This window comes from Neolamprologus multifasciatus, chromosome 18, assembly GCF_963576455.1.
Source record: "Neolamprologus multifasciatus chromosome 18, fNeoMul1.2, whole genome shotgun sequence".
Taxonomy (NCBI): Eukaryota; Metazoa; Chordata; class Actinopteri; order Cichliformes; family Cichlidae; genus Neolamprologus; species Neolamprologus multifasciatus.
This window is the reverse complement of record NC_140456.1, coordinates 19,556,987-19,574,721: the sequence shown is the minus strand read 5'-3', so window position 1 is coordinate 19,574,721 and position 17,735 is coordinate 19,556,987. Positions and strand designations below refer to the sequence as shown.

The 17,735-nt window shown below is 40.1% G+C and overlaps 1 protein-coding gene across 2 annotated transcripts; it reads right to left on the bottom strand.

Annotated features, from left to right (window-relative positions):
* Nucleotides 1-431: 431 nt before the first annotated feature.
* On the bottom strand, nt 432-17,376 carry LOC146497777 (uncharacterized). Of its 2 annotated transcripts, none has more exons than XM_085141427.1 (5): nt 16,892-17,376; nt 15,081-15,132; nt 14,904-14,949; nt 14,574-14,826; nt 432-13,401 (listed from the first exon to the last, which is right to left on the bottom strand). In XM_085141427.1, the coding sequence occupies exons 1-5, from the start codon at nt 17,177-17,179 to the stop codon at nt 12,088-12,090; spliced, it is 1,953 nt and encodes a 650-aa protein (XP_084997553.1). In that variant the 5' UTR covers nt 17,180-17,376; the 3' UTR covers nt 432-12,087. The 2 variants fall into 2 exon arrangements, with proteins under 2 accessions (XP_084997553.1, XP_084997551.1); XM_085141425.1 differs by having other exon boundaries at nt 15,033-15,132; nt 16,892-17,373.
* Between the last annotated feature and the right edge of the window lie 359 nt (nt 17,377-17,735).

The window sequence follows — 17,735 nt, the reverse complement described above, 5'->3', positions numbered from 1 at the left end:
CGGGATTTGATTCCCTGCCGTTGTAGTGTGTTACTGATGGTGACCTTTGTTACTTTGGTCCCAGCTCTCTGCAGGTCATTCACCAGGTCCCCCCGTGTGGTTCTGGGATCTTTGCTCACCGTTCTCATGATCATTTTGACCCCACGGGATGAGATCTTGCGTGGAGCCCCAGATCGAGGGAGATTATCAGTGGTCTTGTATGTCTTCCATTTTCTGATGATTGCTCCCACAGTTGATTTTTTCACACCAAGCTGCTTGCCTATTGTAGATTCACTCTTCCCAGTCTGGTGCAGGTCTACAATTCTTTTCCTGGTGTCCTTCGAAAGCTCTTTGGTCTTGGCCATGGCGGAGTTTGGAGTCTGACTGGTTGAGGCTGTGGACAGGTGTCTTTTATACAGATGATGAGGTCAAACAGGTGCCATTCATACAGGTAACGAGTGGGGGACAGAAAAGCTTCTTACAGAAGACGTTACAGGTCTGTGAGAGCCAGGGATTTTCCTTGTTTGAGGTGACCAAATACTTATTTTCCACCCTGATTTACGAATAAATTCTTTACAAATCCTACCATGTGAATTCATGGATTTTTTTTTTCACATTCTGTCTCTCACAGTTGAAGTGTACCTCTGGTGCAAATTACTGACCTCTGTCATCATTTTAAGTGGGGGAACTTGCACAATCGGTGGCTGACTAAATACTTTTTTGCCCCACTGTATCACATTAAAATGTAAGGACACTGACTTATTACTTCCACAATACCACTGTCTTTCAGGTTCTAGGAGTTTAAACAGCATATCAATAATTCTGACTGATGATTAAAAAAATAATTAAAAGAGAATCTGTCCGTATATTTAAATCTTTTCAGCCCAACATGTGTTATTAATGTTTATTTGAAACCACTGGGAGCTGTGTGCTGTTTATGCAGCGCACTCAGGTGAAATATCTTTTGCAACAGCACTGGAGAATAATCTGTCATATAAAAGTCAAGCAGTTCATGCAGTTTGTATAACATAATATAAAATTTACTTTATAACCTTTAAACTTTGCTGTTTGAACCAAACTTTCCAAGTTTACTTTTACTTTTCAAACCAAAACGCGTGAACACTTCATATGAGACAGGTGTGCTGAAAACCATGCCAATAAGGTCAGGCTGGTTCAATGATAATCATTTTAGAGTACTTATCAAACACTATTACACACACCATATATCCCTTTATATGATCTGTGAATGGACTTCACTGAGAAGGATGTACACTTTGTCCTTGGTTTAATGGCACCGTAGTTTGATAGAATTGCAGCTGCCGGCATCGTAACGTGTCTGATGTATCATATTCTCTCCTCTCGCTCTCTGCACAGTGGGACAGCGGTTTCTGTGCTTAAAGTCATCACCATGACTTCACTGGGGGTTCATTGAAAAGAGATGACCCATGGACCTTTCAAGGGTGTGATTTGAGAGCAAATAGTATTCAGGCTTTTCATTATAACTCATGTCTTCTATAAACATTCATTACATGATTCACATGCAAACTGAAATATGCTACTGGAAATGGGCAATTTTACCAACATACACTGAGTATTTTCCCTCTTTTGGCATCTGTTTCTTCTGCATTGCCATTTACGCCAATACCATCTGGGAGAAACTGTTTTCTAACTGTCCCAAATAAGTAAAACATCTGAAAGTTGCGCTGATTTTTTTGTTTGAAGCAAAAGTATATACTGTATTTATAATACCAAATTGGTAGAAATATATTTTCTACTATACTCTTGAAAGGTTAGTAGGCACAGCATGCTTTTGCAGTTTAGGGGTCTGCAGTGAAATGGAAAGAAAGCTGTGCCATTTTCTGCACTGTTATCTGTACTCAGTGGTGGTATTTAGCCTGACAAGCCCTTCTTTAAAAGCAAATGATCCTTTATACATATTCATGATTCCTGCGGAGTATCCTTCTCATGACCTCTAAATTGCTAACTCATCTGCAGACACAAGCGGACACAGATCCTTGATCAGAGTAAGATGTGCCGCCTTAGAGCGGCAGAGCCAACAAATGTCTATTTTTTTCAATCAGATCCAATTACCTCTTTCTTGGCTGGCAAAGCAGAGGTATGGAAGTAAGGACAAAGGGCAGGGATGCGTGAGACAGGGCAGAAATATATTAGGAGAGGGGGAAAATAAAGTAATGAAGATGTTAAAGGAAAGTGGGAGAGAGTAAAAGCAAGAAAAGGCAATATCAAAAGGAGGAAAGGAGCTAGGAGAGAACAAATGAGGTAAGTTATGTAAGCTGGGTGAGGATAAAACAAAGGGATAGAGCAGCAGAAGTGAAGAGTGATAACAGCGTATACAATTTCAATGATATAATGTTAATCAAAGCGCCATCACAAATTTAACGACTTATAAAATGAAAGGAGAATCAATAGAGAGACAATTGGGTTTAAAAGGATGATTAACCCGAGTGATAGATGACCTGCTGTCTGTTGATCATGTTGGCTGTATTTTTAAATCATATGCGCGTCCCGGGCTACAAATGCAGTTCTTTCAGCAAAGTGGTGGAGCTTGCCAAGAACACTAGTGTACTCCAACTCAGTCTTTTATCTTCAACAGAACACGAGGGGAGAGTTGACTCAACCAAGGAGCTGCTGTAAAAATAATTTAATCTGTAAGAACAGTATAGGCATGCATTGAAAGTACACAAGGACCACTGGGTATGCTGGAAATTGATGGTAACTGTGACACTAATTATGTAGGGGGAGGGATTTAACAATATGCACCCTTTGGAGGGGATTACAATTACTCATAGAAAGGTGGAAATGTTAAAATCACCCCACATTCTCTTGGGAAATAAATCCAGTTTCTTGGTGGTAGTAAAACTAAAATGTCAGCCTTGTGTTAAAATGGTAAGTGGACTGCATTTTTATTAAGCTTTTCTAGTCTTACTGACCACTCAAAACAGCATTAAAGTGGTGGGACTAAATGAAAAAGTCAGCAGACTTCATCATCTGGGGACCATAAATGTTGGTACAAAATTTTATGGCAATCCATCCTATAACTGCTGAGATCCTTCAGTCTGGTTGACTCTACTTGATCTTAAAGAAAAAGTGGAAAAGACCATAACCTTGTGACATGTGAAATTTAATGTATTCAAATTTCAGCATCACAGAAGTCCAGCTTCCTGGGCTTCTGTGATGCTGAAATTTGAATACATTAAATTTCACACTGTGAAAATTAACCCCAAAGCTGCTTGCGCTTGCAAGCAAGCATGTTGCGCGGCAGCTCTGTCACCACTGCGGTGTGTTAAAGGTATAGTCAGTCATTTTTAGAGGTTATTTGATAGACAATTTCAATTTTACTCATAAATATGCATTTATTAGTGGATAATTACATCTTCCAAAAACTGACAAAATCTTGTCTTCTTCACTTCAAGCCTCATCTGAACTAAAGTTGGGACTTTAGTTCAGATGAGTTGGGACAAAAATGTGCATAAACATGCTCATTTAATCCCAATATTGTTGCAATTATCTATAACCTTTACATGTGACCCGCCATCTCGACAGCTGAGCCAGCTAAACCACAACAGCTGGTTTTAAGATAGCTATCTTAGGCTTGAGTCTCCTAAAAATCACTCTTTGCCACTGACAGTCAGTTGGATTACATTCTCACATTGTATGTTCATTTGCGAAGTGTCCAACAACGTCAGATCTACTTCAAACGAAGTTTCACTAAGGCTGACTAACAGAGGCTAACCTCGACTAACAGAGGCTAACCTCAGCTAACAGAGGCTAGCAGCAGAGCTTATCCTCGACAACTCACCTCAGTATCACTATCATTGCATAGAAGTGAGCTTCTCAGACACACTGACTTGTAACAGACTATTTTCACAAAGATTTACCACGTAAAGCAGAGTAAATAGATCTGGACGTCAGGAGTATTCTCTTCAATAATGACTGCATTTCTTCTATTTCCAAATAATCACACCAACAGTTATCACATTCACTGCTATTTTCTCTCTTCATTAAAATGAAACAACCATAAAAATTATAGCTATATGCTCACTTACATTATATTATTTGTAAGTGAGCAAATTCAATCTCAGCAGGGAATCAAAAAGTTATTTCCCACACTGTATCCAGACATATGGAAGACAAATGTGCATAAAACAATGAAATAAAACACAATAACAACATTAGAATTTGAAATGTAAGAAATCAGGTGGGAAAACTTCCTGGTGGTTATTGCCCTACGTTACCTTTGATTCACCACTTGAACTTAAACACACCAATTAACATTTGTCATGAGTGATTTTTTTAAACGAACTCATAAACACAACCCAGTCAGAGGCACTGTAGGGCAGCTTTTCAAAGTAAAAGAAACCTAGAGCATTATACATAGATACATGCTAACTTTTACTGTCTTGTTTTGAAAAATAAAATACCTGAGGTAACCTCATAGCTAGTTACAGCCACTGTGTGTGGATCCTGCCTCAGGGCAGCATGGTGGTGTAGCGGTTAGCATTATTGCCATACAGCAAGAAGGTCTGGATTTGGATCTCTTGGCCTCGGGGCCTTTCTGTGTGGAGTCTGCATGTTCTCCCTGTACCAATGTGGGTGTTTTACCTTCCTCCCAGTTCAAAGACATGCATGTTAGGCTCTTTTATTACTCTTTAAATGTAAACGATAGGTAGATAAAGCATAAAATAAAGTGTACAGTATCTGTGAAAAAGTAAATGTGGGTGGTAGAGAAAAGCACAAAAAAAATTCCAGCCCATTTCATTAAGTTTATGTAACAAAATTACTTGACGGGAGGTTTGACAAAGAGAATAAGAGACAATTGTCTTGTAACCAAGCCAACTGTGGTGAATATTGTTTGGCAGTTTTGTTTTTATGAGACTAGGCTGATTTTTAAGCAGGCCTGGCTAGAAACACAAATATATAAACAACACCAAACTGTCTTTTGTGTGATACACGTACATGTTAACCAGCTCGATCCCAAAGCAAACAGGCACATGAAAGCTTTTTCTCCTGTACAGCGTGGATCCTGCAAGGAACTTTGAGGCAGGCAAATTGTAGCACACCTATTATGATTTGAAGGAGCACTAAAATGTCTTCGTCTCAGGCTGGCAGTGTCACAGCCACTCCACATGTGTGCTTGTCACAAAGTGACTAAGATTAAAACTAATTCAAATTTCAAGCAGTTTTCAGGGCCTCAAACTCTGTAAAGGGGATGAAAGGCGTGTATCCAGAAAATAAATGTAAAGGAGGGCTAATTCTAATGAAAGTTTGTGTGGTTTTGCTCTGTGACTCTTACATTTTACTAGCGCAACACTGTGGGAAAAAAGGTGGGAGATCACTCGCTGTGTTGTAAATTGACTGAGGAAAAAACAATGAATCAACTGAAATGAGAGCAACACCTTTAAGACACTGACGCTCCTAAATAAAAGTAAGAGAGGAAATATGGTTTTATGTGACAGATCTCTCTAAGGTTTTGGCATTATTTTTCACCTCAGCATTGTGTAGGAGTTATAACTCAACTCATTTTTTTCTGTCTCTTCTCATGTGTCACATTGCGTTAGTTTGCATGCCTCTGCACGTACATTTTGTTCCATTACAAATAAGTCACAAAAAAAGTAACTCTAATGCTGCGTATGTTCTCTATCAGAGCATTTCCTTATCTGCTGGTGTCTGAGGGTTTTATCCCTGCTGAGGAGAGCAACAGACGGAGGTGATGCTGAATGAATGCAATATGCTGCAGCTCCTGTATGTTGATATTATCTGTCAGGTATCATTACTTTTACACTGAAAACTTGGCGCTAAAGAAAATCAGCTGTGCAGCCATCCGTGTGAACCTCCAACGATCTTCTTGTTGCTTCACAATGCAGCATAAAACTTAAACGAACGCTCTGTGATTAAATGTTTCAGTCACAGTTCGAAGTCTATGCAGAGACTTAGATGTGATAAAACAACAAGACAACAGCATAACTGCTGACTGTTACAGTATGTCTTGCTGTAATGTTTAGTCTTCAGCTGCTGGCGTTGCTGGAAATAAATGTGCTTCTTTGTGTTTAATATTTGCTTTCATTAGCTGTTCGTTCGAATACAAGTGAGCGTATATATTTAGGCACATGCTTCTCTTTTGTAAACAACACAGTTGACAACTTGACACGCGCACAGATGCTATGAAATGTTTCAGAGTCGTGCCGAATGTGGGTTTAAATTCCAAGCTGACATTAGTGCGGATATTTGGGTCCCTCTCCCTTCAAATTTATGCTCATCTCCGAGTAAGATCTAACACATCTCCCAACGTAGGGAGAAAACTTTCCGACATCCTTGACATACAACTCAGTCCCCGCTGTTTTGGACTGACAAAGCAGCATTGCTGTGACAGAACAAGCGAGCGAGCTAATACGTGCCAGTCAGTTAGGCTGGATAGCGGGAGACGAGTGATTGCACTGCTGATGGAGGCAATTTTGCACAGGGAGGGGGTGCTGATAAATAACAGAATACAAATGCTTGTGATTGATAAATACTCTGTGACAGCCCTTTGTGTCTGCGGAAAGAAGGCCGCTCTAAAGCAGTGAATGACAACAAAAGCTGCTGCTGTGAAACTTTTCACAGGACGAGCCACACAGAGAAACATGTCCGCCAAAACCCGAGCAGATAAACAGCAAAAAAAAATTTCCAGGAATCTTTAACCATTTGAGGTGGACAGTCTACATAATGCAGCTTTTTGATGTTTAAGGAACTGCATTTATTCACTTTCTGTACAGCTTAACGACTTAAATTGGTCTCATGTTTTGAAAATGAATGCAAAGCTATAGCCAGCTAAGACACAGCTAAGCTGTGCTAACCAGTTAGACAGTCATGATTAAAATTGACATGAGGATGTAATGACATCATCTCGTGACACCACAGACTAGCCAATCAATGGCATGCAGTCTTTTGACATCACATTTTCTGAGCCGAGTAGGTACTAGTGGAAAAGAACTAAAACGGTCCTACCACAGCACTGGAAGACATCTGTGCACACTGTGGAGATAGGAGGCCACAGGAGGGAAAGGAGGCTGAATGACACATCAACAGAGTGTGCAAAAGTCTTGAGCCTCCTCCTAATTTTTAAAAATGTTTTGCCAAGAAAATGAGAAACGGGTGCAGCCATTGACTAGAACATGCACACAAACACAGTATGTAAGACAAAAACAGCTTGTGTTCACAGTGTTTTTCCATCCAGGTATGCTTTTACTGCTTTGGCAGTGTGTTTGGGATCATTGTCACGCTGAAAAATGAAGCTGTTGCCAATCAGAAGCATTCCAGATGGCATTGCATGGCAGAACAGAATCCGATGGCACTTTTCTGCGTTCATAATTCCATCAATTTTGACAAGCTCTTCGAGACCACTGGTTGACATGCAGCCCCAAACAACAACAGAGCCTCCACTGTGTTTTACAGATTGCTGTAGACACTCACTGTTGTCTGTCTCTCTCCTGACCTCCTCTGTACTTATTAACGATGATCTGAACCAAAAGTTTCAAATTGTGATTCATCACTCCATCTAGATAGGAGGCCTGCCACTTCTTCTTATGTCATTCACTTGTCCAGTTTCCAAAAACGTTTAAGGACACCCTGCACACCCTGCAGACGCATGCATAGTTTCTGACCAATGACTCTTTGGGAATCACTTGTTGGAACACAAATATGATTTTATGTCTGTCAAACTGTGTTATCTTTGGCATTTTTATTAGATTTAACTAAATAAATGGAAACAAATTATATGCTTTGTGACAGGCTGCTAGTAACAAATTGTGTAAAGATTTCAGATGGATTCTTTGCGAAGTTATCTGTCATGTATAAGTATAACAGTGGTTCATCCCTTGAGTTAAGTGCCTTTTTTATTTTTATTCTTCAGCGATGTATAGCTCAGTGTTACGTGGCTAACAAATAAACAAACATTACTTTGCTAATGGTCAGGTTGAAGGATTGGATAATAGCGGCTACACTAAAAAAGTTTGTAGGTTTACGAGAATTTCATCTCTAAAGGGAAACTGGCAATACTTTTTAATTTTATTTGTTGCTTCCCTCATATTGAACAAATATGACAAATACTTGAATTTAGCTCTTGATAAGCTAGCAAACGAGCATTTTTCACTCTTAAGCAAAGGCTTAAGAGTGATCTGCCTGAGATCGAAAATAAACGCTCTGCTGTCAGTCAGTCTCGCTTTCCACCATGTAAATAAAATACTACTTCAAGTTAAACGTAAAACTGCTCTGAAATGTCACACTGTCATTTTTCAAGTTTTTTATTTCCAACAAAACTACTATAATTATTACTGAGGTGGTGCCAGTCGGGCGGTTAGCTGTTTCCTCCTGTTTCCAGTTGAGCTAAGCTCACTAAGGAGCACAGTCCAAAAGGCCAAGTGCATTTCAATAAACAACCAAGTAATGCTGTCTGGGAATTGGTAAGCAAGAAAATGTCATTTGGCCCAGGTGGATTCCTATCTGTCTGGCTTATGGCATTTGGGCTCCTCTGTGCAGAAACCAATTTCCAAATCTGATTTCTTTAGCAAATACTGATAAAAATACTATAAAAGCAAAACACTTATATAGGAGTTCCAGCTGGATATGGGCCTTACTTTTTTTTTGCCTTTTTCTCCTAATGTTCCCATCTCTGTGGTTTACACTGTGGAAGAAATGAACAGCAATAAAGGTAGCAGTTTCTTACAGAGCAAATTTGTAGCACCAAATAAATAATATCTTCACACAGATAGTGCAAGCATTCTAAAAACAGATATTTTCACTGTGGCCCCCTCGTCTCAAGCCTGCCTCAAAGCATCAGTCTAGTTTTCTATCAGGCCAGCTCCGGCTGTTTAACTGACATCCTAAAAAGACCCGCTTCAAATCATCGCACCCAGAGAGGAAGGCGGGGAGAGAGATCTGAAGAGAGCGCCAGAATAAAATGAGAGAAAACAGACAGAGGGGCCTAATGAAAAAGTAGAGAGGGAAAAATGGTGGAAGATTTCTATGCAGTGATGTCCTTGTGACATAGTAAATGACAGGGTGCATGAATTTTGCAAGCATCGGCAGCTTGCTCTGACAAGGGCATCTTAGCTCTTGTGTAATACTCCCAGGGTCTTTGAGGTGTGGCTTTCAGACATCTACAAGACCAAGTGATCACAGGGGGGTGGGGTAGTGAGGAGTAGCCTGCAGAGAATACACTAGCTCCCTGGAAAAGGACATAAGGAGGGTGGTAAAGATGCAGAAGAAGCAGGGATGGAGGTTTCACTCAGCAGGCCAGCACAGGTACTGCAGTATCAGTAACAGTTACCATAGTAATCACGCTGGGGGGATGGCTGCAGTGTGATCGCTGTGAAAAATGAGTCAGTATTAGTGGCACAATGATGACATCTAGTGGTTGTCTGGGACTGTCAGGGCACTACGTTACCCGAAGTATAGGTGTTTGTCTTCAGGTTGTTTTTGTGTGAGCTGCAGTTTTGGAGATATTTGCTGCAGTTCTTTTGATTATAACGGAGCAGAAATCATTCTTTCCATACATCTTTAACCCGTTGCTCAGAAGATACAAAGCTTGTGCCACACTTCAGCAACCACATCTCTGTGCAAAAGCCATGACAAGAGGGACAGGCTGACACACTGTGACAGGAGGTGAAAACTAATGGTTTCAAGCTTGGGTAAACTATCATGTTAGCTAGCTGCAGTCTTCTTTTAGTTCGTGACAGTCAGTTATACTCACCCAAAAAAGGAAGGCTTCCAGCACCTTGTTGAATCATTGCCACAAAGAATTGAGGCAGCTCCAAAGAGAGCCAACCCTGAACTAGCAAGGTGTACCTAATAAAATGACAAATTAGTCTATTTCCAATTTTTTTAATCTCTACTAAATTTAATCTCTGCAGCTTCCCTTATTGCCTTGAGAGTGCAGCCCTGAAGTATGAACTTTTGTATCTCAGTAAAGAAATTTTTAGTCTTAGTTCATTTTTCCAAATATTGAGGCTACGTTTAGATCTGCCAGCCATCAGTGGGTCTAATCCACTAAGCAGCCTTGGCAGCTTTTCCACCAGAGAAAAGCTAAAGAAGTTTTACCAACTCTCAGAAAAACATGATGGGCCTTGAAGCAACCTTAAGCTCTGGCATACTCCCTCTCTCTCACACACACACACACACAGGAAGAGAGAAAAAGGATAAACATGTAGGCAGAGGGATTTATTCAGGGTTTTTGATCAAAGTGGGGATTCTGAACCCAGACACACCCTGAATTTAAATTCGTGAAATGCGAGATAGCCCCAAATAGTCCACTGTTCAGCTGTACACATGACAGTGCACTGCTGATTTTAACCATCAGGCAGACTGATTTAATGTAATCTTCCGTAAGCACATAACATGAAGTAAATGACAGGATAAAGATTGCAGACTTTCAAAACTGTAGCTGGACACCTTTATTTTTAGATTTTTTTTGAGTAAATCACTATATTTCGTTTCTCAGTGGTGCTTCAACAAACAAGCAAAGACTTTTATTTACTTTTACAAACCCATAGTTCTAGTTTTGCTAGACATAATGGTCAAATAAAAAAAGTTTATCATAATGAATAAATCATCATCAATTGTAGCTAATAAACTTCAAAATAAAAAGCCACTGGTATTTCTTTTAAAATATTCTGTATCACTTCATCAGAGTTTACATACAGACGTTTTCATTGCTGTGACAAACTAAGTCTACTTCATGATTCAGTAGCTTGTAGAACCGCCTTTATCAGCAACAATTTGAAGTAACTGTTGTATGTATGAGTTTATCGATCACAATCACATCATTGTGGAGGAATTTTGGCACATTCTTCCTTAAGTGCTGCTTCTCTTCGTTGACGTTTCTTGGCATTCAAGGTCATCACTTTAACTGCAAGGTGTCCAGCTTCTGTGGCTGCAAAACAAACTAATGCTGTGCAATACTGCAGATGTTGCTATGATCTGATATGAGGTAACTACAGGGCCAGTACTGCAGGTCCGATACTGATACCGAACTTATAAAAGGCAGCTTGTGTAGGGGAGTGTCATGATTTTTAAGATGAATTATCATCAATTTGCAAATTCTGAACACATTTTAATGAACACTGAATAACTGTGATTTTACTTTCCATGATAATTAGTTAATACAGCAAACAAACCATTCAACTTTTCATGAATGATGAAACTTGGGTCAACTTCTGTTGTTTAAATCTCAATTATCACATAAAGCTTCAGACATTTTTCACAGTGCAATGAACTTAGGGGATAGAAAACAAAGTACCAATACCATCATGGTAGTCTCGATCCAGTACCAGTGTTGATGTCATTACTATCAATATTTAGATTGATCTGCCCAGCTCTAAAACAAATCCAAATCATCAGCCTCCACCACCGTGACTGACAGTTTGTATGGGGTGTTTGAGCTGATGTTCTCTGTTTGGGGTTCACCATCATGTTTGTTCTGCATTATAGACAAACATCTCCACTTTGGTCTTGTTTGCTTCAGAAGTCGTGCTGTTTATTCAGATGCTTTCTGCTTGCATCCCTTCCAAACAACCCAAACTTGTTCAGTCTTTTTTCTAATCGTACTCTCGTGAACTTTAACATTTAACATCCTAACTGAGGCCTGTAGACTCTCAGATTAAGCTTTTGAGTTTTCTGCATTTTCTGTTACATTTTCAAAATGTAAACTTATATCATATTTAAAGATTAAATAAAATAAGGTTTTCTCATAAAATAAAAACCACATGTTGTGGCAGAGCTAATATAAGACTGGAAACGGACTGTATGTAGTGATAAAATAAAAAGGAAGTTAATTCTTACATTAGCTTCATTTTGATTCTGAACAAATACTGACTTGCTCTTCTTCGGGCAAGCAGTGCCATAACGTTCGATCAGCTTCCATCTGTTTGCAATTCACCTCCACATCTGTTAACAAGATAAAAAGGCTTCGGAAAATCAAACAGCAGTGTGGAACTTCCTATAAAGCAACGATTTCATGCATGTACTGAATTATATCAATAGTCGCTGTGTAGTGTGATCCTTCTGTTTTTACAGCATTAAAAAAGACAAACAAAAAAACAAAAACCACAGACTTCAGACCACTAGGCCCTTCTTTGATCTTTCTCTCCGTTTCTTAACAGTCTTCTGGCTGCTGCACCTCTTCTTTTTTGCTTCTACTTCTGGGTCAAAATCAGAGTCACTGTCACCGTTTGGTCTCCTTCCCAATGTCTCCTCCTCCTCTTCTTCTTCTTCTTCCTCCTCCTCTTCTGTCGAGTCAAAGGATAAATCACTACCTGACTGCTTGTCCTCGCTCTCCTCATCACCGGAGCCTGTTTTCTTTAACTTCTGCACCTTTGATTTTGGCGTTTTTGCCTTTGAACGCTGGCCTTTAATTTCCCCTGCTGCTCTTCTCCTTGGCCTTCCTCTGGGCCTGTCCGTGCTTCTCCTTTTACTTTTCGGCTTCATTGATCTCTCCTTCTGAACCTTCTGTTTTACTTTCACACTGTCATACTCAGAGTTCACGTCTCTCTTTTTCTTGTTCCTCTTAGCATCACTTGCCCTTTTATCCATCTGCTGAAGTCCAGAGCTGGACGTGTGGTAACGCTGGACGTGACTTTTTAAGCTCACGTTGTGGTTGAAGCACATGTCACAGAGCTGACACTTGTACGGCCGCTCCCCGGTGTGCAGGCGCATGTGGGACTTCAGGTGGCTCGTCTGGTTGAAGCCACGCTGGCACACCGAACACTTGTATGGTTTCAGCCCTGTGTGCACAACAGAGTGCCTCCTGAGATGATGTATGTCCTTGAATTCAATCCCACAGACTCCACATTTGAACTCTCTCGAGACTCTGTGCTTTGCCAGGTGGCTCCGGCGTTCTTTACTGGTGGCAAATGTCTTTGGACAGTCGGGACATTTAAAGGGATCTTTTTTATCCTGGTGGGTCAGCTCGTGCCTAAATTTGTCCGCCCTGGTTTTGAAGGTGACATAGCAATACTTGCAAGGATGCTCGTACGTTTCATCGTGGATTTCGCTATGATTTCTTAGAGCAATCTCAGAAACACACCTTTTCCCGCAGATATTGCAGGAGTAGGGTTTTATTTTGTGCTCGCATGTGTGAGGCTTCAGGATGAGGAAAAAACGTCCGCACTCTGTGCACAGCTCATTAATTTCGAGGCCACCCGGGGATTCAAAATCTTCCTCTTCGCCTTCATCCTCGGTTTCCTCCTCAGACTCCTTTGTGAGCTCGTCAGCCACCAAAAGTTCCTCCGTGGGATTCCAGTCCCCATCTGAACTCATCCCACCTCTATTGCCTTCCTCTTCGTCGCCTGAAGGATCGCTTTTTTCATCGCTAAAAGTGACGACCTCAGACAAAGCCGCAGCGCCGGCGCCGTCGTCCCTTAGCACCGACTGTGAATGAGACAGTGACAAGAATGGCAACGTAGCATTTGGGAAACTTTTTCAAGCCTGTACAGCAAAGAGTTTTCATGAAAAATGACTAAGACAGAGGTGCAAGCAAAGGACAAAGTATTATTTCTATAAGTGCTTTTTTTAAAACTGCAATTCAGCAAAAGCGCGGGCAAAGACACAAAAAACAGCAAACAGATACTTTTTTGTTCCAAATGGAATAATAGAGACGCAAAATTTGTAACTTTCTGAGAGAATTGTTACTTCTGAGAGCCAAACAAATTAAACGCATGTATGACTCTCAATCCCAAAAAAAAAAGTAGTTTGATTAAATTGTGAAGTGATGTGAGATCTTAAGAGTTGCTGTTTGCACCATCACTTCTGAAGAAACTCCCAGAAACTAAGTGGGAAGCTCCTATCACGACTACGTGAAGCTGGTTCCAAAAGTGAGTCAATCCCTGTCATGTCTTAAGTTAAAATACCTGGCTTTAGAGCATTCAAAATCATTTTACAGACTGCTACCAAAACGGTTTTGATCTCTATGGATCGTTTTCTCGTTTACAACATCTGTAAGTGGGAGAATTTTTTATAACTAATCCATGTGAATAGTAAGGGTTAGGGGCATGGCCACTAACCCTTATGGGCTGTAAACCCGTTGGTGTCTGCAGCGGCGTCACCTCTGCTAATTGGAGTCACTGTATTGGGCCTCTCAGTGTGTTTGTGGTCTGTGCGTGTTCCTTTTGGGGCGCCTGCTATATCCTGCTGTATAGTATAACCCATCCAAGAAGTCTGTACTTCAGAGTGAAACACAACTATTGTTTTTGGTTACTGTTACATTAGAATTCAAAATTGTGTCCATTTTGAAAGACAGGTAGGATGCTCTAGTCAGCTGTTTGAATACACTTTTTTTTATAAGACTGCTTTCTGCTAGCTAAAATAAGCATCTCAAGTAATATCATTAAGAATTACCAATGCAATCCAAACCATAAGACAACCACAAGATAATGTGTGACATTACGGCGGTTACAGCTATCTTTCAGTCTATGATATTTAATGAAATATGTCATATTAAACTTTTTATGAGTCAAGTCCAGCTAGGAATCATAAAATAAACATTGCAAACTTCTCTGGTGACCAAGTTTTCTTTAGTAGAAAGTAAATCAGGTTAAACCTACCAGCTGGGTCTCTGGAGTTCCCTCTGTGCCTCTCGTCAGGTGTCCATCTTCAGCGGCAGGGAGAGGGGCACTGACCTGACCATTCCGTTTGTTTTTGTAGTCGCACTTATGGCATCGTTGTTTCGAGATGATGAGCTCCCCATAGGTTACTTTCACTGCCTGGAGTTTGTCTCCACATGTTGGGCACTTTTGGCCAAACACCTTCAGGAGGCAATTTTCATTCACCATGTATTTGTCGTTCTGAAGCGCAGGCCTGAAACACAAGAGTACAAACAGTCAGACCCGTCATGATGTCACATCTTCAAACATGCTCAGAAATGTGGAACTTACAATTCCTGGTTCGAATCTGTGTCTGGAGTTTCAGGAGTGAGAGCATCTGAAACATTATGGGGACAGGCTTGAATACAACACTTTGTCACACTTTAGATTTTTAATGGTGTGATATGGACACTTTCTTACCTCTCAAGGGGCATTCTGTTATTTCAGGGGAACAAGTAGAGCACTTACATAATTCTAGGTCATCACACTGACTATCTGCATCTGTGGTGGTAACAGGTTCCTACACAAAAATCACAAAAAAACGCATAAGCTTTCAGTCAAACAAAGCCACAAACAGTTAACAAGCATGCGTTTTTTGTCTATACCCATCAATGTATGGATAAAGGCATCCCTTAGGTTGGCTTAAGGGAGAAACTACTCATTTGCCTTCACACTCTCTGGGCTGCAGTTCATGGTCAACTCAGGGACTATAAGGGGGTCTGGTCTTGTAGCAGCAAAACAAGCCCAAATCATCGCCCCTATACTGCCGTGCTTGACAGTTGGTATGAGCTGTTTGTGCTGATGTTTTGTGTGTGGTTTTTGCCAAACACGGTTTTGCCAGCCTAAGCAATGCTGTCATTTTCTTTTTAGAGAGAAGAGCTTCTCTTCTGGCAACCTTCCCAAACAAGCCACACCCATTCAGTCTTTTTCTAATTGTACTGTCGTAAACGTTAACAATTAACATGATGATTGAGACTTGTAGAGTCTGATCTGCAGTTTTTGGGGTCGTTGCAGTTTATGCACATTGCATTGTCTGACATAAGGTTGAATTTGCTGGGACGTCCACTCCTGGGAAGATTTGCAACTGTCTTGAATGTTTTCCACTTATCTCACTCTAGAATGAAGGACTTTAGATTGTTTGGAAAGCAGCTGAATATTGCTGTTTCACAGGCCAGAAAAACAAGTGGTCCAGGATTACTGACCTTAATTGAATAACTTTTACAGTTATAAGAAATACATTTACATGGAATGATCATACTTGCATTCAGTCTCACAGAAGCATTATCTTGCTTTAATATGTCACTATATAAACTTCATACATGAATGATGAAAGCAATGACTGTGTCATTTTAATCAAGTTCTATCTTTATAATTTATCTGATTATAAATGACTTCTGTTGAAAACTGAATTAAAATAACTGTGTATTGTATGACAGTTGGTCTATGACTGCCGTCCAGCCAGCCCCAACCTTGGTTTGGGTTTGTGTGTATACTAGATATTACGGAAAGGGAAACTGAGAACGGATTTCAAAGTAAAATTGCTCTTCAAGTGACTGATTTCAACAACCAAAAAAAATTAGCCTGTCATTAATGAAATAGCAATAATAAAACACAAAACAAAAATGTATGTGAAAAAAATAATCAAATTGCAGATAACAGAAATATTGAAATATGATAAACTTGTCTTAAAATAGCCACGCTTAGAATTGCAATTCAAAACATTGTGTAAAGCCATTAACAATATTTTATGTCACTTAATATACTTTAGATCAACAGTATTCATATACGCAATTTCGGATAGCTATTGATGTTGATCTTTAGTAAAATTAGTCTGTGGAAGCAAATCTTTCCTTCTAATAGATGGATAGTGGAAAAAGTAAAGTCTCTTTAACTAACTTATTGATTGATATTGACTGAGTAACTCGATAAGGGTGTGTACTGTGGATCTAAAATAAAATTAGTCTGTGGAAACAGGACGTTCACCTGTAATGGCTGTTCACGACTTAAAATCTTAATTAAAAAAATAAATTTGAAATGAATTCATTTTCTATAGTATTTTGGCATTTATGCCAGACTAAACGTGTGGTGTGGGCTAACATAGAGATCACATTCATTTGAAAGTCGCTTTTATTTTGTAAACACGTCTCAGTTTCTCTTTCCGCAATATACGCTATATAGCTATAAGGCAAAGCAACTTAGAGGCTAGCTTGCGAGCAGTTTTTTAAAGATCCGGTAAAGTCCAGCAACAGGTGATCCCTCAGCTGACACAGCAGACTCACCTCATCCTGTGGGCTCTCCACGGGTTCCTCTGGCTCTGTGTTGACCCACAGTGAGGGGACAGCACCGGGCTTCAGCTGCACCGAACCACTCAGAGCCAAGCTCACGAAGCAGTCATCTGTGAAGTGTTCACTGCAAATAGTGATATCAGTCCAGGACGATTCTTTAAGTCGCTGCTTGTTGACTTCGAACAGAAACAGGACCCACTCCAGTCTCCTCTCCGGGTCCTCTGGTAGCCTGAACCGCTGCACATTGTGTCGCCACGAATCACAACCAACGACGGAGCACATGCTGGGCTACAGATGTGACTCTCCAGTTGTAGAAGTGGTCGGACAGCGTTACATTTTAACGCTCGCTTGCTGTAGCTGCCACATTTTAACATAAACAACAATGGCAGGCTAATCGCTAAGTAAGCGAATGTTGTGCTAACAGAACTGGCGTGGCTCTCTGGCTGGGTTCGCTTGGTTTGTCGACCAGCGTATCCCGGGCCGGCTTAACAAGTAGATGACGCTGGCATTTCTCGTCACTTAAGTAGAAAACTTGCACAGCTTCACAAAGAGGGGCGCGTTTTTTCAGTGTCACATTTATCACTATCGGTATTATTTTTTAATTACTATTAATAATAATAATAGTAGTAGTTCAAGTACGACATACTACCATAAAGGTTTTTTTTTTAAATCGGCCATTCTGAAAGATTTTTATATAATGATTTACTAGCCAAATAAAAATAATACAAAGACAACATGTCAAATTGTGACACTACATATTTAAAAAAAAATAATAATAATAATTATAGATGCTCAAATCATATCTAAAGCCAACACATAGTTTCTAAATAATTACGAT

What these genes read in the sequence shown, in the direction of transcription:
- LOC146497777 (XM_085141425.1), bottom strand. Translation starts at nt 17,179, where the DNA reads ATGTGCTCCGTCGTTGGTTGTGATTCGTGGCGACACAATGTGCAGCGG. An exon ending in ACAGATTCGAACCAGGAATT is followed by an intron (nt 14,827 to 14,903) that starts GTAAGTTCCACA and finishes CTTGTGTTTCAG; the next exon opens with GCCTGCGCTTCAGAACGACA. An exon ending in GAACTCCAGAGACCCAGCTG is followed by an intron (nt 13,402 to 14,573) that starts GTAGGTTTAACC and finishes TCTCATTCACAG; the next exon opens with TCGGTGCTAAGGGACGACGG.